The sequence below is a fragment of the Mandrillus leucophaeus genome, unplaced genomic scaffold (genome assembly GCF_000951045.1).
Source record: "Mandrillus leucophaeus isolate KB7577 unplaced genomic scaffold, Mleu.le_1.0 Scaffold13, whole genome shotgun sequence".
NCBI classification, from domain to species: Eukaryota; Metazoa; Chordata; class Mammalia; order Primates; family Cercopithecidae; genus Mandrillus; species Mandrillus leucophaeus.
This window is the reverse complement of record NW_012101254.1, coordinates 5,583,977-5,607,199: the sequence shown is the minus strand read 5'-3', so window position 1 is coordinate 5,607,199 and position 23,223 is coordinate 5,583,977. Positions and strand designations below refer to the sequence as shown.

Below are 23,223 nucleotides of genomic sequence, written 5' to 3'. Positions count from 1 at the left end.
GTTATCAACATGACCCTTAAAGTTTTACATGTTTATGTATGTCCTTTAAAATTTCCTTTACATTCTTATTAAATAGCTCAGTAACTGGGGAATAAGCTCCCTTATCATACAACCCTAACCTATTTTGTCTTCCTTTGCATATTTATGCAATTCAGTATCCTGCTATATGGGGATCTGTCATTCCTTTGGAACTTAAAACGTGTAATTATAATAGCTAATACTTACATAGTACTTACTGTAGGTCAGGTACTGTTTTCACTTATCTAATCCTTATGACAATCCCTTGAGGTAAGGACTATCATCTTCATTTTACAGGTGAAGAAACTAAGGCAGAGATATTAAGTAACTTGCCCAAGCTCTAACAGCTAGTAAATGTATCGTAATGGTATCAAGAGGAAACACAGATTCCTCTAAGATGAGAGGGATGAAGGAGGTTGAGAAGGTGTGTGGTTAGTGTTTGAATGCATGCAGTGTGCATTTTACTGATCCTGCAATAAGTGAGGACATGTAAGCAATATAAATTTCTCTACTGAAACACTGTAATGTAAAAGGTGATTGAGAGTGAAGGATGAGTCAGTGATTATCCTGGCGATTTGGACTCTGGATGAGTATGTGCCAATGAAACAACCGCTGTGATTAACTCTGTGATTTGGGGTTGATCTTTAGACTTACGCTGTGACCCTTTCCTTCTCCCATAAAAATAGTATCTGACTGTGCTTGATAGTCTTTGCCTCATTTATGTTGCTATTCTAGTTTTGCTACTCAGATTAGGACATCATAAAAATAAATGTATTCTCCAGGTTATTTTTGTATTATTATTATTATTATTATTATTTTTGAGACTCAAGTCTTGCTTTGTCGCTCAGGCTGGAGTGCAGTGGCACAGCCTTGGCTCACTGCAACCTCTGCTTCCGCCTCCTGTGTAGCTGGGATTACAGGCGTGTGCCACCACAGCCCAACAAATTTTTGTATTTTTAATAGAGATGGGGTTTCACCACACTGGCCAGGCTGGTCTTAAACTCTTGACCTCAGTGATCCGCCCTCTTTTGCCTTTCCAAAGTGCTAGAATTATAGGTGCGAGCCAACATGCCTGGCTTGTATTATTTTTGTACTATTGCTTTCTTTCCTTTTGAGTAGCTGGGTCATATGCATGCGCCACTGCACCTGGCTTTACTATTATTTTCATTTGAGAAATGTTACTCTGTTTACTAGTAGACAAGGATTGACTCTGAATATTTTCTTTAATTTCTTAACAGTACAGTGCTGTGGATACCAATCCACTTTCTCTGTATGTCATGCATCCATTTTGGAACACTATAGTAAAGGTAAGATAATTAATATGCATGTACTTTCTTGTTTTAGTACGTTTTAAAGATTTTAACCTATTTTATGGAGTATTATAAATGCAACTCTCAGTTTCGTAAGATATCTAGAGAAACTACCCTTCCCATCCTCCATTTCCTTAGTCACATACCTTTTGATTTATCATACTGTTGAAGTTTATACCCTGGGATTTGTCATTTTTGTAAAATCCCATTTAAAATTTTCTAAAATAGACTTAATGTTATAGAAGTTTGCTAACTATAGAGGTAGTTAAAATATAGAGGATAGAAGAAATAATGCTAATGGAGATTATGGTTTACATGTCTATAACTTCTCCATATGATCTTTCAAACTTATGACTTCAATTTGCATGTTGTATATATTGGACAGAGATTCTTCTACTTTAATTATTTTATAATTATTTTGCAAAAATAGGTATTTCCTACTTGGCTGGCGCCCAATCTGATAACTTTTTCTGGTTTTCTGCTGGTTGTATTCAATTTTCTACTAATGGCATACTTTGATCCTGACTTCTATGCCTCAGGTAAGAATATTACTTTATTATAAAATTTAAAATGTCTGAGTAGAGAAAAATGAAATGTGGTTGCTTATTTTCTGGTTCTGTTAAAATGTTCATATTTCCAAAAAAATTTGGATATTATGATGGCAGCACCTTGCCTGTTGAATTAGATATGTTTTCTAAAAAGCAGTGAGGTTTTGGCAGATAAAGAATAATTGGGTTTGCATGAAGATGGAAAATTAAAACTCAAAACTTTGCCTAAACACGAATACAAACAGGGCTCAGTTTACCTGTCAGCTCTAGGAATATCCCTTCTCCTTTTCTAGTCAGGAAAGAAAAATCCCTTCTTCTGAAGGAAATGTGATTATCTTTCCTCCTTCCCTGCATCCCCACTTGACTTGAATGACTCCTAGTTTCCTCTGAAAATGGTTCTTAGACCTTAAGTATTTATTGCTAAGTCTGGACCCTTATTGGGGAAGAGTGGAAGGAGGCCCTTTTGGAGCCAGTGGTCAGCCTGCTCCCGCCCTCTGCTCCAACATCTTCTTGCTCACCTGTTTTATCTTCACTGTTTCACACCAGGCTTCTGCCCCAGGCCAAAGAATTGGGATGATGAGGGAATAGTTGGAGACAAGTTTTGTTTTTATTGTTCAGTCGGTTGATTGCATTGAGAGGAATAGAAAGATGGAGATAGATGGGCGTTTTTTGCATTCTAAGAGAATTTATTTTCCAACAGTAATACTTAGAAATGGTGTAGTCAGGAGTGTTAGCGTTATAATTCATCTGTGTATGAGTTCAGCAGACTTTTCTGGACTGACCCGGAGAAACTGAATACCATTGACAACATTGTTTTAGTAGAAAAATTTGGAGTTTCAAACACTTAAGACGCTTATTACTTTTTTTTTTTTTTGAGACAGAGTCTCGCTCTGTTGCCCAGGCTGGAGTGCAGTGATACTATCTTGGCTCACTGAAACCTCCGCCTCCCAGGTTCAAGCAATTCTCCTGCCTCAGCCTCCCGAGTAACTGGGACTACAGGTGTACACTACCATGCCCAGCTAATTTTTATATTTTTAGTAGAGCAGAGTTTCACTGTGTTGGCCAGGCTGGTCTTGAACTCCTGACCTCAAATGATCCACCCGCCTTGGTCTTCCAAAGTGCTGGGATTACAGGTGTGAGTCACTGCGCCTCACCAAGACTTTTGATATTATAGAAATTCTGAATATTGAAAGTATACGTATGTGGAACTTTACTGAAACTTTTAGTCATAGCTTCTGTACATGTAATAAAATGGTAATTGAAGTTGGAAATGCCAACTCTGAAGCATGAGAAGATCATAAAGTACACATGGATAAAGAGTAAGATTAAATTTTGTTAAGCATTGTTTGGGTATTGTGGGTTTCTAAAAATTTTTTTATTTTTTATTTTTTTTTGTATTTTAATCCTGAGGACACCCTAAAGAATGTATCTTTGTAACTAGAAATATTATTTTCTTTGACAACTCTAAATAAGATTGTTTACTTAGTTATTAAGGGAAGCAAACATACATAAATGTTATATATATCTCCCCAAATCATATAAGTTGAAGGACTAGATAAACCATCTATTCCCAATATATTTGGAAAATACAAGATGGGAGAGTTAAATGATACATTCAAGGTTACACTGCTGGTTGATTACAAAGCCAGGACTAGAACCCAGACTTTCTGATTCTCAGTTGTTTTGTCTTAGGGGAAAAAGTGAGCTCCAGATATTTCAGAATGATTCTGATGCCCAAATCATTCCGTTGAGGTGATCTATCTATATCCAAATCAAAAGGTCTTTTGTCTAGCTAATTAATAGTATAGGAAAGGATAAGGTGAATGCTCAATACAAGTTTGTAATACAATCATAAACAACAAGAATTAGATTAAATGCAGTTAGTTTTTAAATTCCAAAAATACATTATTTTTCACTGTGGGCACATGAAAAGTATTTGTTTTCAAGTAAAGGTGAACACTCAGTCTTGAGTTTTGATAAAAGCTCAAAATAAATGCTTTACTGTTTATGAGGGGCTGGGAATTGCTTTTTTGGTTTTATCAATTTCCTGATATTATTTACCTAATTCTGGATTCAAAATATATTGTAAAGTACTTTAACTTCTAATGAACAAATAGCAACACTTCTCACTGTCAGTATATGCTATGGTAAGAACTACTATACTTAAACTGTATTAAAATCTTAGTTGCTTTCCTTTTCAGCACCAGGTCACAAGCATGTGCCTGACTGGGTTTGGATTGTAGTGGGCATCCTCAACTTCGTAGCCTACACTCTAGGTAAGGAATTGGTAACTACTTACTATAGTCAGTGACTGGTGAATCAGCAAGGATAGCCACCTATTAAAATAACATTTTCTCCTGTGCTTAATTCATTTTAACTAGAGTTTATTAGTATCCTGTTCAAATTGATAAATATGTTTTTGAGTTTCTCTACAAAAAATATTGTCATTCATTGTGAGGGTTTCGCAGAATAAGATGAGTTGGTAAACCACTACTTGTGGGCCAAATTTGATGTGTAGCCTATTTTTGTTAGTAAAGTTTTACTGGCACACATCTATGCTCATTCCTTTATATGTTGTCTATGGCTGCTTTCCTGCAATAAAGACACAGCCGAATAGTTGCAACAAAGACTTATGGCCTGCAAAGCCTAAAATATTTATCATGCGGCCTTTAAAAAGTATTTAGCAACCTCTGGAATAAGACGTAATTTTTGCTTAAGTTTGGGAAGTAATACTGCCATATGTAATAATTAAAAAACAGATACTATGATAGAACACAGTGGGAGAACACATAAGGAAGTGATCAATTCTTTTTTGGTACAGAGAGTAGTCAGGGAGTGGGCAGGGAAGCCTATTGTGCTAGACTATACTGTCTGTTCTGCCAAGAATGCTTTTCATTAGGATTATCCGCATGGCTTGTCCTGCATTCTTCTCTCCTCCTTCCCTGCTTTATTTTTCTCCATAGCACTTCAAACCATGTAACATGTTATCTATTTACTTTCCTGCTTGTTTGTTATCTCTCTTTTCTAACTAAAATGTTAAGTTTTGTGAAAGTGAGTACTGCGTTGTTCACTACTTTATCCCCAGTATCGTAGACACTCAGTACATAGCGTTTAAATACATGTAAAATAGCAGACCCTGACTTCAAGTTGCTTAGATCTCTTCAGATAAAAGCGACTTGTTCTCATAAAACCAACATAACCTGCTACACGATTAAATACTGATATGGTAGATGTCATGCTGACCAGAGCTGCAAGAGTTTGGAAAAGGAAGAAATCAGTGACGTCTAGAAGAATTAGGGGAAAATTTAGTTAAAAGCTACATATTTAGGCAGAGGCTTTTGCGCATTTGTTATTACAGATGAGCAGGTCTTTAAGTGCTGCTGAAGGATTTGGTTGCCAAGGACTGCTGAGAGGAATAGGGAAAAGTTGAGAGTGACCCGTGAGCTCTGACTTTTGACAACACTCCATAAGATCCTTTTGATGTACCATCTATGTGTTCGAGGCCCACAGTTTTTGGCAAAAATCCTGACCTGACATGAACTATTTGTTGCAAACCAGTCTTGAATGAACATGAAGCAGTTTATAATCTTTATTCTACCTAGTGTGACTATTCATGACATTTTGCTATAGAAATACTTAGATGTTTGATCACAGGATGCTGCTCTGTGTCCTACTGGGGAGTCTCTGATAATATATGATATATGCCCTAAATTACCTTTTTAAGAAAAAAAAATTCTAAAGCATATCTGGACCTCAGACTTGTGGAGATGGAATGGGTATAGTGAGAAAATGTATAAAACCTAATTAATACGTAGTTTATGAATTGAGTATTGTAATAACTGCATAGGAATTACATTGAAAATGGGAAATTGTTAAGCCAGTAAATAATGAGAAAAGACTTTCTGGGAATATTTTAGCTACTTCAGGGCAAAAACTTTCCCAACCTTGTATAACAGAAATCTGTAGTATTTGGATAGGGAGTTTGGGATTCATCTTTTCATAAAGTCTTCAACAATGTATTATGCCACAGACTGATCTAGGCACTGGGGAATATACTTTAGTGAGCAAGATTAACAGTAATTATAAGAGTTTTTAATTCCTTATTCTGAATTTTTACAATTAGCCTAATTCTAAAGCACTTAGTTAACAAAACTGTTTCTTTTGGGCGAAAAAGTGTATAATTCAGTGAGACAGGCTGTCTCTAACAGGCTCCTCTGTTTCTGCCTGTAAAATGAAGGTGTTCCACTGTGCTTTATCCTAAACTCTGGCTTTCTCCTCATTCCCTTGGTAATGGTGAGTCTCACTCTACAGTCTTGGTTAAGATTCCCATGTTTATATCTTGTTTATATCTAGCCCTCACCTGTGTTCTGAGTTCCTAATAAGTACCCTTGGATTGAGTTCCTTGACATTACCATGTGGATATCTCACTAACACTTCAATTTCAGTATCTGAAATTGTACTCTGCATCTTGTCTGTCAGTCTTGCTGCTGCTTCTGACTTCCTTTTTTCTATTAACACTACCACTATCTTCATTACCCAGAATAGAAACTGGAGATTCTCTTCTTGTCCTTAGGCCTTATGCCTCATCTTTGCTGCATTTTATCATTTTTATTTCCTCAATGTCTCACCTACCACCAGCTTCTTATTCCTACTGCATTTCATCTCAGTTGAGGCCTACTAATTAGTGTCCCTCTCTGCAGCCTGTCATTCACACCGTCAGGTGCCTCTTCCTGAAGCATTGCTTTCACTCTTGTCATTTCTCTATTCAGATACCTTTAGTAACTCCCCATATTCCCTACAACTTTTAACTGGCTCAAACCTCCTTTTTAACCTTTTTATATACTTCACTCTTCACATGCTAGTCTCTAGTCAAACTAAAGTGCTTGGCATTTTCTGAACATCATTGTGCTTTTCCACCCTGGTGTGTTTTGCTGATAGCATACCCTCCTTTTGAAATGACATACTTCTTTATGTCTTATCAGCTGAAATCCAACTCAATTCTTTATGTCCTCTACTCAGATTTCACCTGCCTGAAAAGCCATTCTAGATTATCTTAGCCTAAAGAGAACCTTTCCCTTATCTGTACTCTTCTATGGTTTGTGATATACCGTAGCTTTATTATCATGTTTTGTTCCTTTCTCTCTCTCTTTTTTTTTTTTTTTTTTTTGAGACAGAGTTTCGCTCTTGTTGCCCAGGCTGGAGTGCAATGGTGTGATCTCAGCTCACTGCAACCTCCACCTCCTGGGTTCAAGCGATTCTCCTGCCTCAGCCTCCCAAGTAGCTGGGATTACAGGTGCGCACCATCCCTGGCTAAGTTTTTGTGTTTTTAGTAGAGACAGGGTTTGGCCTTGTTGGCCAGGCTGGCCTTGGACTTCTAACCTCAGGTTATCCTCCTGTCTTGGCCTCCCAAAGTGCTGGGATCATAGGCGTGAGCCACCACACCCAGCCTGTTCCTTTCTCAATTGTAAATACTCTGAGGGCACAAACAGTTTATTCTAAGATTCTTCCAATCCTTATAGCACCAAGAATACCGCATTAGTTTCAGTAAATTCAGTTCTTATATTTGCTGAATATCCACTATGTGCATTTTCTGAAAGCACTTAAGATTATGGGGGCAGTAGATCTGTAAAGAAGTGATTATGATTTCAAACAGGATAAAGTAGATGTTGTGACTGAAGTACTTTTGGATCCTAGAGCAAGGAGGGGTGAGATAAGTTGTGAGGAATTACTTTGGCATGTTCGCTGGAAGCTTGAAAATTTGTAGCTAGTGGAACAATCCAATAGTTGTGTAGATTTGGAGGTGTTCAGAGTCCAAGTAAAATGCTGCTTTCTCAGATCTAAAATTGACACCATTCAGTGTAATATGACATTTAGATTTTTAGATTAAACTTTGAAAAATTATATATTTTAGTCTTTGTTTTTTGTTTAAAATTTTTTTTTAGAGACAGGGTCTTGCTCTGTTGCCCAGACTGGAATGCAGTGGCATGATCATAGCTCTCTGCAGCCTCAAACTCCTGGGCTCAAACAATCCTCCCACCTTAGCCTCCTGAGTAGCAGGAACTACAGGTCCACACCACCATACCTGGCTAATATTAAAATTTTTTGTAAAGACAGAGTCTGGCTATGTTGCCCAGGCTGATCTCAAACTTACGGGCTCAAGTGATCCTCCTGCCTTGGCCTGCCAAAGTGTGGGAATTATAGGTGTGAGCCACTGTGCCTGGCCCTGAACTCTTTGAAGTGTAGAATTAAATAATTAGATTTTTATAGTACCGGCTGATAGCCATACTTAACATTTCTGTGATACGCTGATTTGTTTTGTTTTTTTTTTTTCCAGTTGATTAAAGAAGACTTTCTCCATCCTGGTGCATATGTTGAACTTTTCCTGTGGTTTGTTTTTGTTGCAGATGGTGTGGACGGAAAGCAAGCTCGCAGAACCAATTCTAGCACTCCCTTAGGGGAGCTTTTTGATCATGGCCTGGATAGTTGGTCATGTGTTTACTTTGTTGTAACTGTTTATTCCATCTTTGGAAGAGGATCGACTGGTGTCAGTGTTTTTGTTCTTTATCTCCTGCTATGGGTAGTTTTGTTTTCTTTCATCCTGTCCCACTGGGAAAAGTATAACACAGGGATTCTTTTCCTGCCATGGGGATATGACATTAGCCAGGTGGTAAGTATGTGTTCTACCTTAAATTTTCAACATTGCCATGATACTTTTGGAAAGCTTTTGTCATTGCTTCTTTATTGCTCTTAGGCTTTTTTGATTAGAATTGATATGTACTTTAAAATTTTTTATTTTTATTTATGGAAAATTTCAAAAAAGTAGAATAGTATAGTGAATAGTAAAGTAGAGAGAATAGTTAAGAAAAAGTAGAGAGAATAGACCCTGATATACCTATTGGTTAGCTTCAGCAATTAGCACATGTGGTTATTCTGGTTTCGTGTATAACCTCCCTGAGCCCTTTCTCAATTATTTTATTTGTTTTTGTTTTGTTTTGTGTTGTTTTTGTTCTTGAGATGGAGTCTCACTCTGTCACCCAGGCTGGAGTGCAGTGGCGTAATCTCAGCCCATTGCAGCCTCTGCCTCCCGAGTTCACGCGATTCTCCTGCCTCAGCCTCCCGAGTCGCTGAGATTTCAGGTGCCCACTACCATGCCTGGCTAATTTTTATATTTTTGGTAGACACAGGGTTTCACTATGTTGGCCAGGCTGGTCTCAAACTCCTGACCTCAAATGATCCGCCTGCCTTGACCTCCCAAAGTGTTAGGATTATAGGCATGAGCCACCATGCTCAGCCCTTCTCAATTATTTTAAAGGACATTTCTAATATTATATGATAAATACTTCACTATCTCTAAGAGCTTCCTTTAAAAAAAATCACAATGCCAGTATTACACCAAAAATTTAACTATTTCTTAATGTTATTAAATGTTCATTTGAACTCTTGATTTTGTAAAGAAAGATATGCACATAGAATTGAATGGTTGGCTTTTTGTGTTCATTGCCACCTTTTCAGTGTGTAGAGAGATTTCTTTTTTCTTACTTTAATGGCCTTGCTATTAACTCTCCCTGCCTTTGAATCCCAGCTTTTTGTGTTGCCATTTTGCCCATTTGCACCTACGTCTCCAGTAAAAAAATCAGAAGTTGGAGTGTTTGTTGAAGGAAGTGGTTGGGTGGGTAAATTTGGATCATCTTACAACTTAACCAATTTATGAGTTGCTGTTAAAGTGCTCCAAATGATGACCAGTTGCTTGCATTGTCTAGAAGTTGGTTATTTTATAGCATTGTTGGCTAAAAGATTGGTTTTCTTTGGTTTTTTTTTTCTGTGACGGAATTTCGCTATAGTTGCCTAGGCTGGAATGGCGGGATCTCGGCTCATTGCAACCTCTGCAGTGTTCAGGGGTTCTCCCGCCTCAGCCTCCCGAGTAGCTGGGATTACAGGCATGCACCACCACACCTCACTAATTTTGTATTTTTAGTAGGGATGGGGTTTCTCCATGTTGGTCAGGCTGGTCTAGAACTCCCGACCTCAGGTGATCAGCCCGCCTTGGCCTCCCAGAGTGCTGGGATTACAGACATGAGCCCCCATGCCCGGCCAAAAGATTGTATTTTTAAAGGTAAGAAGACTTGCCACAAAAGGTAAGAATTGCCACATACCAAATGTAAGCATACTTCTTGCTTTTACTAAAACTGTTTGACTTGACTTAATGCTGCATAAAGCATGGTGACTCCTGATCTTTCTAGCGTTAATGCTTCTGTATGCTTTTGTCTGCATTTTCCTTCCAGACTATTTCTTTTGTCTACATAGTGACTGCGGTTGTGGGAGTTGAGGCCTGGTATGAACCTTTCCTGTTTAATTTCTTATATAGAGACCTATTCACTTCAATGATTATTGGTAAGAAGCTCCATGTTGAAGCCTGTTTTAACCATCACTTTGTTATCAAAAGAGCCAGTATTTGACTATAACAAGCAACAACACCCTTTGCCTCACAAAACCTCCAGGAGGCAGAACAACCCTACAACCTTGTAGGATTTCAGCCTAACCATTAAGAAAAATAAGATTTCTTTGTTTTTGGGGTTTTTTTTGTTCAGCATCAGCTATTTCTAATCAGAGGGAAATACCAAAACAGATCACACAAGCCTGATAAAGTGACTATTCAGATTAACCTAGGCTGTATTGGAGGGTCCACATTTGGTATAGGTTTTATATTTATCTCAAAGTTGAAAATTACTAGTTTGTATGAAATACAGGACAGATGAAATGTAGAGATTATTTTATAATGTATCCACTCAAAAAATTAAGCTTCTATTCTTCTCAGATATCCTCCTTCTTAACCCACTGATTGCTAAAGATTTTTTATGGTGGTAATCTTTCTGTTTTGATTTTAGCTAAAGGGGATATCTATAGGATGATTGACTGAGTGGAGGAGGGTATTAGTGGTATGGAAAGAGGTAAAGAGAAATCTAGATTGTTATTTTGGGGCCCCAGGAGTGGCACTGAGAACCTTTGTAGAAGTAAAAAGGTATATGTGTGGGCTATGTCCTGTGTTCTGTTCTCTTATTTAAAAAATAGGCCAGGCACAGTGGCTCACGCCTATAATCCCAGCACTTTGGGAGGCCGAAGTGGGAGAATCTCTTGAGCCCAGGGGTTTGAGACCAGCTTGGGCAACATAGTGAAACCCTGTCTGTAGAAAAAACTGAAGTTAATCAGGTGTGGTGATGTGCACCTGTAATGCTAGCTACTTGAGAGGCTGAGGTCAGAGGATCACTGGAGCCCAGGAGTTGGAGGTTACAGTGAGCTATGATTGCATGTGCCACTGCACTGTAGCCTGGGTGACAGAGTGAGACCCTGTCTAAAAAAAAAAAAAAAAAAGAAAAAAAAATAACCCTTTCCCATTTGGTGAACCTTGGTAATGGAATGGGAATTAGGTAAGGCTTAGAAACTGTTTAGAAGACAGCATATTAGGCCGGGCACGGTGGCTCAAGCCTGTAATCCCAGCACTTTGGGAGGCCGAGACGGGCGGATCACGAGGTCAGCAGATAGAGACCATCCTGGCTAACACAGTGAAACCCCGTCTCTACTAAAAATACAAAAAACTAGCCGGGCGAGGTGGCGGGCGCCTGTAGTCCCAGCTACTCGGGAGGCTGAGGCAGGAGAATGGGGTAAACCTGGGAGGCGGAGCTTGCAGTGAGCTGAGATCCGGCCACTGCACTCCAGCTCGGGCGACAGAGCAAGACTCCCTCTCAAAAAAAAAAAAAAGAAGACAGCATATTAGGCACTGGCTTTCAGAAAAGGAATGGTTTGGGCTTTTTTCTGTAGCTCTGGACTACATATTTTAGGAGCTATCTTGAAATCTATCAAATGTTCATTTTTGATGCCTATATAAACTGTTATTTCTTTACCTCAAAAAGGCTATTTTTCTTCTCCAATTATGTAGTGACCCTTTTGATTGTCCTATGGGCAGGTTTCCTGCATGTTGCATTTAAATGTTAAATTTAGATAAGACAGAATCCTCTGGTATATGAGATATATTTTTTAATGTTAAGTGTGTACTCTAATAGGCACATAATTTTCTTTATAATGTTTCTACTTTTATATAATAAACCCCTATGTACTGTTATCCAGTCTCAACTATTTTCAGTACCAGTGCCAATCTTGTTTGAAATGTGCCAGTATTCTCTAGCCCCCTGCTTAGCCCCCTGGGTTGTGTTATATACAGTTTATTTTACTTACTGACACATTTGCCTTTATATTTGACCTACCATGTGGTTGGTGTTCTTTCCCAGAAGTTTGAAGGACTTCCTTTAGGTTTTTTTATAGTGCAGGTCTGGTAGCAGTTTATTCTCTCTTTTTACTTATGTGAAAATGTATTGATTTTGCCTGAATTTTTTCTTTTGGCATTTTGAATACATCATTTTAATGTCTTTTGACATCCATTGTTTCTGAGTCAGCTCATATATCATTGTCACTCTGTAATGTATTAGTTTTCTCTTGTTGCTTTCAAGGTTCTGTTTTTATCTTTGGCCTTCAGAAGTTTAACTATAGTGTACTTAGGTGTGGTTTTCTTTGTGTTTGTCTTTCTTGGTATTTGTTGAGCTGTTGACTCTGTTGGACCTGTGAATTAGTATTTTTGACTGAATGTGGGAAGTTTTCAGTCACAGTTTTACTTCTTGAGATATTTTTTCTTCCCCTCTCTCTTCTCTTCTGGGACCCCACTTACATGTGTGTTACACAGGTTTGCTTGATACTGTCCTAAAAGTAATTTTCTGCAGCTTTATTAAGTTTTCTTTAATCTCTTTATTCTTTGTAGTGGATAACTTCTATTCATCTATCTTTAAGTTCATTGCTTTTTTTTTTTTTCGTCTGCCATCTCCAATTTGTGGTTGAGCCCATCTAGGAAATCTTTCATTTAAGTTATTGTACTTTTCCCTGGGTGCAGTGGCTCACACCTGTAATCCCAGCACTTTGGGAGGCTGAGGTGGGAGGATTGCTTGAGGCTAGGAAGTCACGACCAGCCTGGGTAACATAGTGGGATCCCATCTCTACAAAAAATAGAAAAATTTAGCTGAATATGGTGGCACATGCCTGTAGTCTCAATTACTTGGGAGGCTGAGGCAGGAGGATCACTTGAGCCCAGGAAGTCGAGGCTGCGGTGAGCTGTAATTGTGCCACTGCACTCCAGCCTGGGCAACAGACTAAGACCCTGTCTCAAAAAAAAAAAAAAGTTACTGTACTTTTCAGCTCTAGAGTTTCCATTTGGTTTTTAAACTTTCCATTTGTCTGTTAAGATTCTTCTGTTCATTATTATCTATCATATTTTCCTTTAGTTCTTTGAACATATTTAACATTGCTGCTTTAAAGTCTGTCTACTGAGTCCAACATCTGGGCCCACTTAAGAGTCATTTTCTGTTAACTGCCTTTTTTTTTCTATTTCTTTGCATATCTAGCAATTTTGTTGTTGTTGTTGAAAACCGGATATTATAGATTACATTTGTGGAGACTATAATCTGTTCCGCTCTGAGGATTTTTGTTTTTTTGTTCTGATAGGCATTTAACTTGTTTGGACTCAGATGAAAAAATTTGTCCCATCACATTGTATATTAGCTCTTGTCTCCGTTTGGTTATTTTCAGCTTTTAGCTGCTGCTTTTTTAGCCGGGTCTCTTGGGGGTCTCTTTTGTGTCTGTGTAGTTTAGTGGTCAGCCAAAGATTTGGGCAAAGTCAATACTGAGATTTTGGCGCTCACCTCTCTGTGATTTTCTTGCTTCTGGAGTTTCCCCATCCTGAATCTTCAGCTGCTCTTCCAGCAATTGTGTTCTACCCCCAACCCTCAAGCCAGTAAGAGTTTTGCCTTCTTCAGCCCAGTCTGAGTGTGGGTTGGAAACACACTTAGTGAGAGAGACAACAGACTCACATCTCACCAAGAACACCTCTGTCTTTCAAGGACAGCATGTCCTCTACTTTCTGCCTTCTCTTTCACTATGTTCTGTGGGGTCTTCTATTTGCTTGCTTAGTTTAGCATCCATACCCAGGAGTTTGGGCAGAGTATGTTCTCAGATTTAGAATCTCAACCCTTCTGCATCTCTCTCTTCTACAATACCCCCCACCCTGCTTTCGAGTTCCTCTGCTGCTCTGAATTATGGTATCTGCTTCCACAAGCTGGTGAGGAAGACTGGCTTTCCTCATCTGGGCTGGGACGGGGTAGGCAAGCCACAAACTCGGAGTTGTTCCCCAGTGTTTCAACCGTAAATGTTTCTCGAATTTCTTTCTGCCCTTGAGTATTTTCTAGTACCTTTAAGTAGTTGTTTTAAATATCTTTGTCTGGTTTTTAATCATTATTTGTGAGAAGAATTGTCCTCCCTTTTTATGCCATCATTAACAGACACCTTCCTTCCTTTAGATTATTTTAAAGCAAATCCCAGATATCATTTCTTTTCATCCATAAATACTTCATTGTGTATCTCTAAATGATAAGGATTTCTGTAAAAGAACCACAATTGATGTGTTTCTATAGCTGCCAAGTACCTATATAGTTGCCTTTGGTTGGTATGCCTTTTAAATTTCTCTTAATCTGGCTGGACGCAGTGGCTCACACCCGTAATCCCAGCACTTTGGGAGGCCGAGGCAGGCTAATCTTCTGAGGTCAGGAGTTTGAGACCAGCCTGGCCAACGTGAAGAAACCCCATCTCTACTAAAAATACAAAATTAGCCAGGTGTGGTGGCGTATGCCTGTAATCCCAGCTCTCAGGAGGCTGAGGCAGGAGAATCGCTTGAACCTGGGAGGTGAAGGTTGCAGTGAGTCAAGATCGCGCCATTGCCAGCCTGGGTGACAAGAGCGAAACTGTCTCTAAATAAATAAATACGTTTTTTAAAAATGTCTTTTAATCTATGTTGCTTTTCCCTATTTTTCCTTTGAAGTTTATGTGTTGAAGAAAGTGGGTCATTTGGCCAACAGAATTCTTAGATTCTACATTTTCTTGGTTGCGGTCTCATAGCGTTGTTTAACATGTTCCTCTACTCCTCACTTTTCCTGTAAATGATAGTTAGATCTGTGAGCTTAGTTTGTTACAGGTTTAATTTTGGGGGTCGGGGGCGTGCTGGGGAACAATACTTATTAAGTATGGCATTCTTTTGCATCACATTAGGAGGTCTTTCTATTGCATCACATTAGGAGGCAAGTAATGGGTTTAGATTTTGTATGTTCCATCTGCTACAAAGTTTACATCATCACTTTACCATACTTATATATATGTATATAGTTTAACCTGCTACCTTAAACTATTAAGGGTTAAACTTCACCTAATAATATTAACAGACATTGATTATCATGGCTTAGGAATTCATTCATTCAATGGATAGGTAAGGAAATCAAGTTTTTAGTTTTATGATAAAATACCTCATAAATACATACTGATAATTTGAAAGCAAATTTTATAGTACAGAATTTTTCTTAACCTCATTGATCTTACATTTTTATCTCCTTTAAACCTATGACAAAATCCTTGGTTTTCAGTGACACAGAATACTCACTTGCTTTATTCCATGAAATACTCACAACAGTCTCATAAAACAGTACCTAAATCAGCAAACAGAGGAAAACTGAAAATTAAGATTTTGTTTATTTTGCAGTTTTATTTGTCCTTATGACTTGTCCCACTAGGTGTGTCCAGTCAGTTTACTATATTTTAAAATCACCACTCTGTGGTTATGCCACCAGCTGTGGATTTATACATCTAGGTTTTTTTTGTTTTACTTTAAAAATTACTTTTTCTTTTAAAATTCATTTTTCCTTTGTAATTATGTAAAATATTTGTGATAACAAAGTCAAATTTACAGAACGAGGTATATTCAAGGAAGTCTAGCTTCTATTGCTACCCAATCCTTTCTTTCCTCATTGTTTCTTTCTTATTATAAGTAAATATTTGTGTTTCATTTTATCACTCACTTTCATAGATACATGGTAGCATTCCATTCTATATGTACCATACTATATACTGTGCCTTTTTTTTCCCACCCCCCTGCTTAATTGTATATCCTAGCGATCACTCCATAGTGGTCTATAAGAATCCTCCTCAGTCCTCTTACAGCTGCCTGGCACTTCATTGTGTGGATGTACCATAGTGTGTCCAACCATCCCCCTATCAATAGACATTTGGGTTAGTTCCAGTTTTTGCTGTTGTACAAATTGCTGCAGTGAATAGTCTTGTATATCAGTCTTTTCATATTTTTGCCAGGGTATTGAGGAAGGGGTCCCTAGAAGCAGAATTGCTATAGAGGACAAGTGTGTGCTGTTTTGCTAAATGTTCCCATATTCCCCTCCATATGGGTTGTGTGATTTTCTTTCCCACCAGCAGTGTATGACAGTGCTTGTTAATTTATAGTTTTACCAACATAGTATATTGTCAAACGTTTGAATTTTTGCCAGTCTGATAGGTAAGAAATGATGTCTGTACAGTTTTAATTTGCCTTTCTCTTACTGTGAATGAGCTTTTCTAGGTTTAAGAGCCGTTTGTATGTCTTTTTCTGTATATTTTACATCTCTCAAGCAGGTTTTTTTTTTCTATAGGGTTATTGGCCATTTCCTTTATTTTTAGAAACTCTTCATGTATTAGGTATATTAATCCTTTAATATAGATTATAGTTTTCCCCATTATTGTTTCTCTTTTTAATTTTTCTTAAAGTACTTTTTGTTTTGGTGGTTTTAATTGAAGTACCTACTTAATAAATAAACTGGAAATGTGAGGAACGAAAATATTTTTTATGCCATGCTATCCTTGGATTGTATCTCATTCAACTTGGTCCTTTTTTTTTTTTTTTTTTTTTTTTTTACAAATTCTACTCTGATTTTTCTCTAGCTGTTAAGTTTCCTATGTTATGAAGTCTGGGCCTTCACTTGTGGCAAGATGAAAAGCAGGTCTGCATATGTATGGTCTCTATCACTGTTCTCTACTTGAAACATAGAGCTTCATAGACAAGTATTTAACAATTAAGTACTCGTTACAGAAAGTACATTAAGTACTAAAGAGAAGAAACAAAAGATGCAGCCTTTCTCTTTGGCAGCCTATATAGAGCCCCGGCTTTCTACATGCTCACTATACTTGAGATAGTTATTTCAATATTTTTAAAACTAAAATTACTCTTGGTGGCAAATCTTTTGCTAGTTTGTTTCAGCCTATTTCCAACACCTCAGAGCTACGAGTACTTCTGCGTTAATTCATTTAGCCTTGGCTCCCCTCCAGTGCTTCCCAGCTTGACATGGAGTAAGCTGCTAAAAATTTCTGAGAACACTGAGGACCTCAGGTGGTCTTCTCTTTCCTTTCCCTTTAAGTTCGTCTAATTTGGGGAACTTTGTTCCCCTCTAAGTTCGTCTAATTTGGGGAACTTTATTCTACTTGGGCTTGGAAGTAGCAGAGTACTTCTTTTTTAGAGATAAGATTTCTGTTGGGTTCTAGTCTTTGTTTTAAGCCAAATGTCTTAGGAATTGTTTAGAAGGAATGTTTTCTACCTTTAATCTTTAAGGCCATAGCTGCATTGACCCTCAAACCAAGTAGAGTCACCAGGTAACTGGAATAGACAAATGGGCTAATATGTTGCATGACAATGGAACATCCAAATGAAGTGCCCAGCAGCTTGCCAGATATATTGATTCGGAGTTTCAGAGAGAAAATAATTAGGAACCTATATCACTATAGATCATAGGATCAAAAAATTTTAAAGATGTAAGGGACACTAGAAAATAGTTCAACCTATCCCCATTGTACAACTGGAATCTAAAGTTCAGATTGTTAGAGTTTGCCCAAGAGTCTGTAACTAGATTTTGCAATCATCTTTTGTAAGTTTGTAGTTGAGCTTTAAAAGAAGATTCTCAGAGAGAGAGAGAGAGAGTATAAGTACAGTGGGGCACCCAGAAGTAATATGCAGGAAGTAGAATTGCCAACAAAGGATACAGAATGAAATGGTGAGATGGCTAGTGGAAACATAGGGAGAATGGCATCACAAAGACAAAGGGAGGAAAGAATTTCAGTTTAGTGGATAGTCAACCAAGGCATTTCACTTAGGAGTCAGGAATGAAAAAACGACACTGAATTTGAACATTAGGAAAGCTTGGTAAATTTCAAGAGTATAATTTCTGCAAAGTTGGAACACAGTGAATAAAAAAGTTCTAAGAAATTGAGGACAACTGAAAAGTTTAGCAAATGATAAGACAAAGCAGAAGAAGATAGTAGATAGTGAGGACAGTAGAATCAATGGGAGGGTTTCTTGGGAAGGCCATCTTTGTTTTAAAGTTTGTGGGAAGAGAACCAGTGTGCGGATGGAAGTAGCTGGGGGGAGAAATTGAAAATGCTAGGAAGACTGGGTGCGGTGGCTCATGCTTGTAGTCTCAGCTGCTCAGAAGCCTGACGTAGGAGGATTGCTTGACCCAGGAGTTCGTGACCAGCCTGGAATATACCCAGACCCTGTTTGCCAAAAAAAAAAAAAAAAAAGCTAGGAAGGTAAAAAATAAATGTGAATCAACAGGATTCCCCCTTTGAGTAGCTCATGCTTACTGTGCAGTTTCGGTACCCCATACCGTTCCAGGTATCTTAACATGTCATAACTCATTCACTTCTCGAAGCTCTGTGGGGTTGCTACAACTGTTATCTCTATTTTATAAATAAGGAAACTGAGGCAGTAAAACACCAACTTGCCTGAAGTCCCATAATCAGTTCATGGTACAGTTGAAATTGAGGCCCAGCTGGCTCTTTGAGTCTGCCCTCTGAATCACCAAATTGTACTGCCAGTCTTCCTGTTGTAAATGTTGTTTATAAATGTATTTAATTTTATTACAGAAGTAAACTTGAACCTGAAATGTTTGGGGTCTAAAAATATTTGTTTTGCATGATTCAGTGATAATGTAATAATCGCTCTTGAATAAGCATAATAATTGAATACTTACTCCCTTTAGGTTGTGCATTGTGTGTGACTCTTCCAATGAGTTTACTAAACTTTTTCAGGTAAGTATTTTATTTTTTAAATGGGCAAGAAATATGAAGTTTTAGCAGTTGTTAGCTGAACTTAGGGATCTATTTTCCTTTTAGAATCAGGACATTTTGAAAAGGTCACAAAACCTATATTTTAAGTCTAGAATGGGGTAGGATAGTTTGGGGTGTCTGTGGTGGCTAATGTAGTCATTTCAAACACAGCACAAAACTACTAGTTCTTTTGTTATGGTTTTGGACTAATCAAATAGTCTTCTAATGAGGCCAGGCACAGTGGCTCACACCTGTAATCCCAACACTTTGGGAGGCCGAGGCTGGCGGATCATGAGGTCAGGTTTGAGACCAGCCTGACCAACATGGTGAAAGCCTTCTCTACTAAAAATATAAAAATTAGCCGTGTGTGGTGGCGCGTGCCTGTAATGCCAGCTACTCAGGAGGCTGAGGCAGGAGAATTGCTTGAACCTGGGAGGCGGAGGTTCAAGCAGGTGGCAGCCTGCTTGAGCAGGCTCCAGCCAGGTGGCAGAGCAAGACTCTGTCTCAAAAAAAAAAAAAAAAAAAATTTAGCAAGATCATAAAAATTCTGAATGTGTGTAGTTTAGGACCAAACTGGACCTGTGCTGACTTTTCTTGAATAGCCCTTCTGTAGAACTTCCCGTCTGGGTTGTAGGGAGAAGGGAGTTGCTCAGGTGGAGTTTCATTTCTCTGATCTGTGTGCTTCTCCACTTTTGCTGAGCCACACTGAATTTGCCTATTGTGTCCTGAATATATTTTGCTCTTTCCTTCCTTAGTAATTTTGCTCCCACTGTTTCCTTTGCTCCTTTTTCTTCTGGTTGAAACATTTTCTTATACTTCCCACTTCATCCTTTAGCTCCGAAATCTGCGTAGCAGAATCTTATTTACGTTAAACCAAGCTCTATTAAACTTCTTCATTTATTGGAGCTGGCAGGCATTTATAGAAGCCATATAGTTTAAAGCTCTGAAGGATGTAGAGATTATTTCTCTACATTTTCTCCTCATTTTATAACAGCCAGCCTCTGATTGGGCAACATATTGCCTGAGGTCGTGTCATCAGTGGTGGAAGCAGGACTGGAATTTGGAGCTCTCTTCAGCTGAGCAGACATGTATTGTATAACCTCTGTGTGCTTAGAGACACTGAGATGTGGTATGCCAGTCGCACCTCAGAGTCTTTCTTGTGAGCTCTGTCTCACTCTAAGTTCTCTATCACTTTGTGTCAAAGCTGCACTTTGAGGTACTCTTCTAATATTTTATGTTCATCTTATTTCCACCATTAGAATATCTCATAGAACAAAGTCCAAATTTTATTCATCTTTATATTCTTAGCACAGCAGTTGATAGTTTGGTTTAAAGAGAAAGAAATGGGATTAGAGGTCAGAAGATTTCCGTTCTAACCCTGGCCCTGCCACTTGGTAGCAAGTTTTGTAAATTTAAATTCTCTTATCCTCACTTAGCCTGTCTGTAAAATGGGATTAATGATGTTGGTTCTGTCTATGCCACAAGATTATTGTGAGTATAAAATAAGTGTATAAATAAGGAAACTATAAACTACAGTACAAGTACTGTATAATTTATATGTAATAATGTTCTTTATATTACTTAATTTTTTAATATTACTTGATTTTTTTTTCCAGAAGCTATAAAAATAACACCTTGAAACACAATTCAGTCTATGAAGCTGTGGTTCCCTTATTTTCTCCATGCTTGCTGTTCATTTTGTCTACAGCGTGGATCCTTTGGTCGCCTTCAGATATTTTAGAGCTACATCCTAGAGTATTCTACTTTATGGTTGGAACAGCCTTTGCCAACAGCACAGTACGTTTTTTTCTTTTAAAAATCATAACATATATTAGGAATGTATGACAGAATTTGATAATTTGAAAAATCTTTAATATTAGAATAAACAGATTTTAATTTAAAGATTTTTATTTTAGAAATTTGAAAGAATAGTAACCCCAAAAACTGAAATGCTGAAAATTATTTGGTTTTGCCCTTTGAAACCAATAGGATTGGAGACTACAGTAGTATTTTGGAACTGTGGCACACTTGAATTTTTTATTTTGGTTGCCTGCTGAAGAATTCATGGAAAAAATTTATAGATTCCCTTTAGACTCTAAATATATTACCAGTATGACTGAAATGGCTGTACACTTAAATGATTATTCTAGGAAGCTTGGAAGAGATTTTTGAGAAAGAGAAAACACACACTTTAAAAATCAGCTGATTTTAAGATTAGGAACATGGAATTTAAAACTTTGTAATAACATATTTTTATAAATTCCTTTCCATGCTGGACTGTGCAAGACAGCAGACAGGAAGCAGAGATCAGGAGTTGAGAAAAGACCCTGATAGTCCTGAAAGCCAGAAGGTCTGTGTTCTAGCTCAGGCCAGTTCCTTAGAAGTTTTTATTTTGTAACTTAGCTACTCATCTTATGTTTCCATGTTTGTAACGTGTGTAATATCCCAAGTCCTGCTGACTTTATAGGGTTTAAACATCTAAAAACACTAATGCATTGTATAAAAAGTATCTCTGAAAGAATTGTATTTAAGTAAGCTCTTCAAAAATAAAGGAGCCAAAGAGGTTTTGAGATATTAATTATGGCAACGGGACTGAACTGGAGGTAGCACTTCTTCATTGCTATAAAGAAACTTAATTGTGTGGGGGTGTGAGAGGCAATTTTGAATTTTTTTTTTTTTTTTACATATCATAGAGTCTTAAAATTGAGAGAAATTTCTTTTATTCAAACTGTTGCCCAGTGAAAGAATGCCTTCTATAGCATCCTTATTCAGTTAGTTATCTTCCAGCCTCTTCTGACACACACTGTGAGGGTGCATAGGTTTTTGGGCAGGGCCAGGGGTCCAGTCGGGCCCCTAAGCATTGAGAACTTCTGAACTTAGATAATGTAAGTGTGTTGATTCAGGTACTTGAATGCTTTTCAAATGTTGGAATGACTAGTGTTGGAAGTGCTTTGCTAATGAAATTTTTCTTTTTTTCTCTCTTATTTTTTTAAACTAACGTCCAGTGTCAGCTGATTGTTTGCCAAATGAGTAGTACCCGGTGTCCAACTTTGAATTGGTTGCTGGTTCCTCTCTTCTTGGTTGTCTTAGTGGTAAACCTAGGAGTAGCCTCTTACGTTGAGAGCATTCTCCTGTATACATTAACAACAGCTTTTACTCTGGCCCACATCCATTATGGAGTACGAGTGGTGAGTAATCTACAGCAAAATTGGTTCAATTTGGGTCTTATAAATGGAACCAATAAATGCCTCCAAGTAGAAAGGAGGCAATGGAAAATTTTAAAAAGAAAGTAGCTTATTATAGTAGCTGTAAGGGTTTTGGGATATTTTCTAAATTTTGGATAATATCCAGATGTTTAATTTCAGATATTGTTTCTGTAATGAGTATATTACTGTAATTACAAATGATTTTAAGGCTGGATAATTATTGTGAGGAATTAGTTCCTATTGTAAGTGGGTATGTATAAGCCATTTTCTTGGTGAGTAGAATTGTAAACTGTTTGAGCCTTCAGTTATATGGGAGCAGATAATCACATTTGTTGATTATCAATTTCTTCACTTGCTTCTTTAGCTTTAGGGGCATTTTTATTGTTCATTAACAACATTTGGAAGGAAACTATAATTGGTTGTGTAGTGCATTTTCCCTCCCGCTGCCCAGTTTGCAGCAATTGTGGTGAGGGAGATTAGAATTTCAGACTGAAGGAAGACTTTTGCGTTATTTGAGGTTTTACTTCATGTGTGTTATTCTTGAGCCCTCATCAGCAAAATTAATAAATAAGGGGGAATATAGAAGAAAAGAGATTTTAAGAAATGTTTTGTAAGCTTGATATTTTCTTCTAAAACTAATTTTAGGAGAATGGAGGAATACAGATAAAATGAAATCAAACAGAACCATTTGGTTTTTCTTTCACTTAACATTCTTTTCTAATTATTTTACATATTTTAACATAGGCTGTGCAGTATTCCACCAAGGAGATTACTTAATAATGACCCTGCACAGCACAGTTAATCATTTAGGTTGTTTCCAGATTTTCACCATTATAAATATTGCCCTAGGCTGGATGTGGTGGCTCATGCCTGTAATCCTAGCACTTTGGGAGGCTGAGGCGGGTGGATCGCTTGAGCTCAGGAGTTCGAGACCACCCTGGGTAACATTGCAAAACCCTGTCTCTACAAAAAATACAAAAAAACTAGCTGGGTGTGGTGGCACGGGCCTGTAGTCCCAGCTACTTGGAGGGCTGAGGTGGGAGGATCACTGGAGCCCAGGAGGTCGGGGCTGCAGTGAGCTGAGATGGTGCCACTGTGCTCCAGCTTGGGTGACAAAGTGAGACCCTATCTCAA

The 23,223-nt window shown here is 37.9% G+C and overlaps 1 protein-coding gene across 1 annotated transcript in view; it reads left to right on the top strand.

Annotated features, from left to right (window-relative positions):
* EPT1 (ethanolaminephosphotransferase 1) overlaps positions 1-23,223 on the top strand; it is a 48,972-nt gene that overhangs the window by 17,373 nt on the left and 8,376 nt on the right. The window contains exons 2-9 of the mRNA XM_011972673.1: positions 1,257-1,325; positions 1,759-1,867; positions 4,078-4,152; positions 8,281-8,543; positions 10,159-10,267; positions 18,817-18,865; positions 20,500-20,680; positions 21,889-22,071. Coding sequence (XP_011828063.1) covers positions 1,257-1,325; positions 1,759-1,867; positions 4,078-4,152; positions 8,281-8,543; positions 10,159-10,267; positions 18,817-18,865; positions 20,500-20,680; positions 21,889-22,071 — 1,038 coding nt within the window. The remainder of the gene's footprint in view (positions 1-1,256; positions 1,326-1,758; positions 1,868-4,077; positions 4,153-8,280; positions 8,544-10,158; positions 10,268-18,816; positions 18,866-20,499; positions 20,681-21,888; positions 22,072-23,223) is intronic.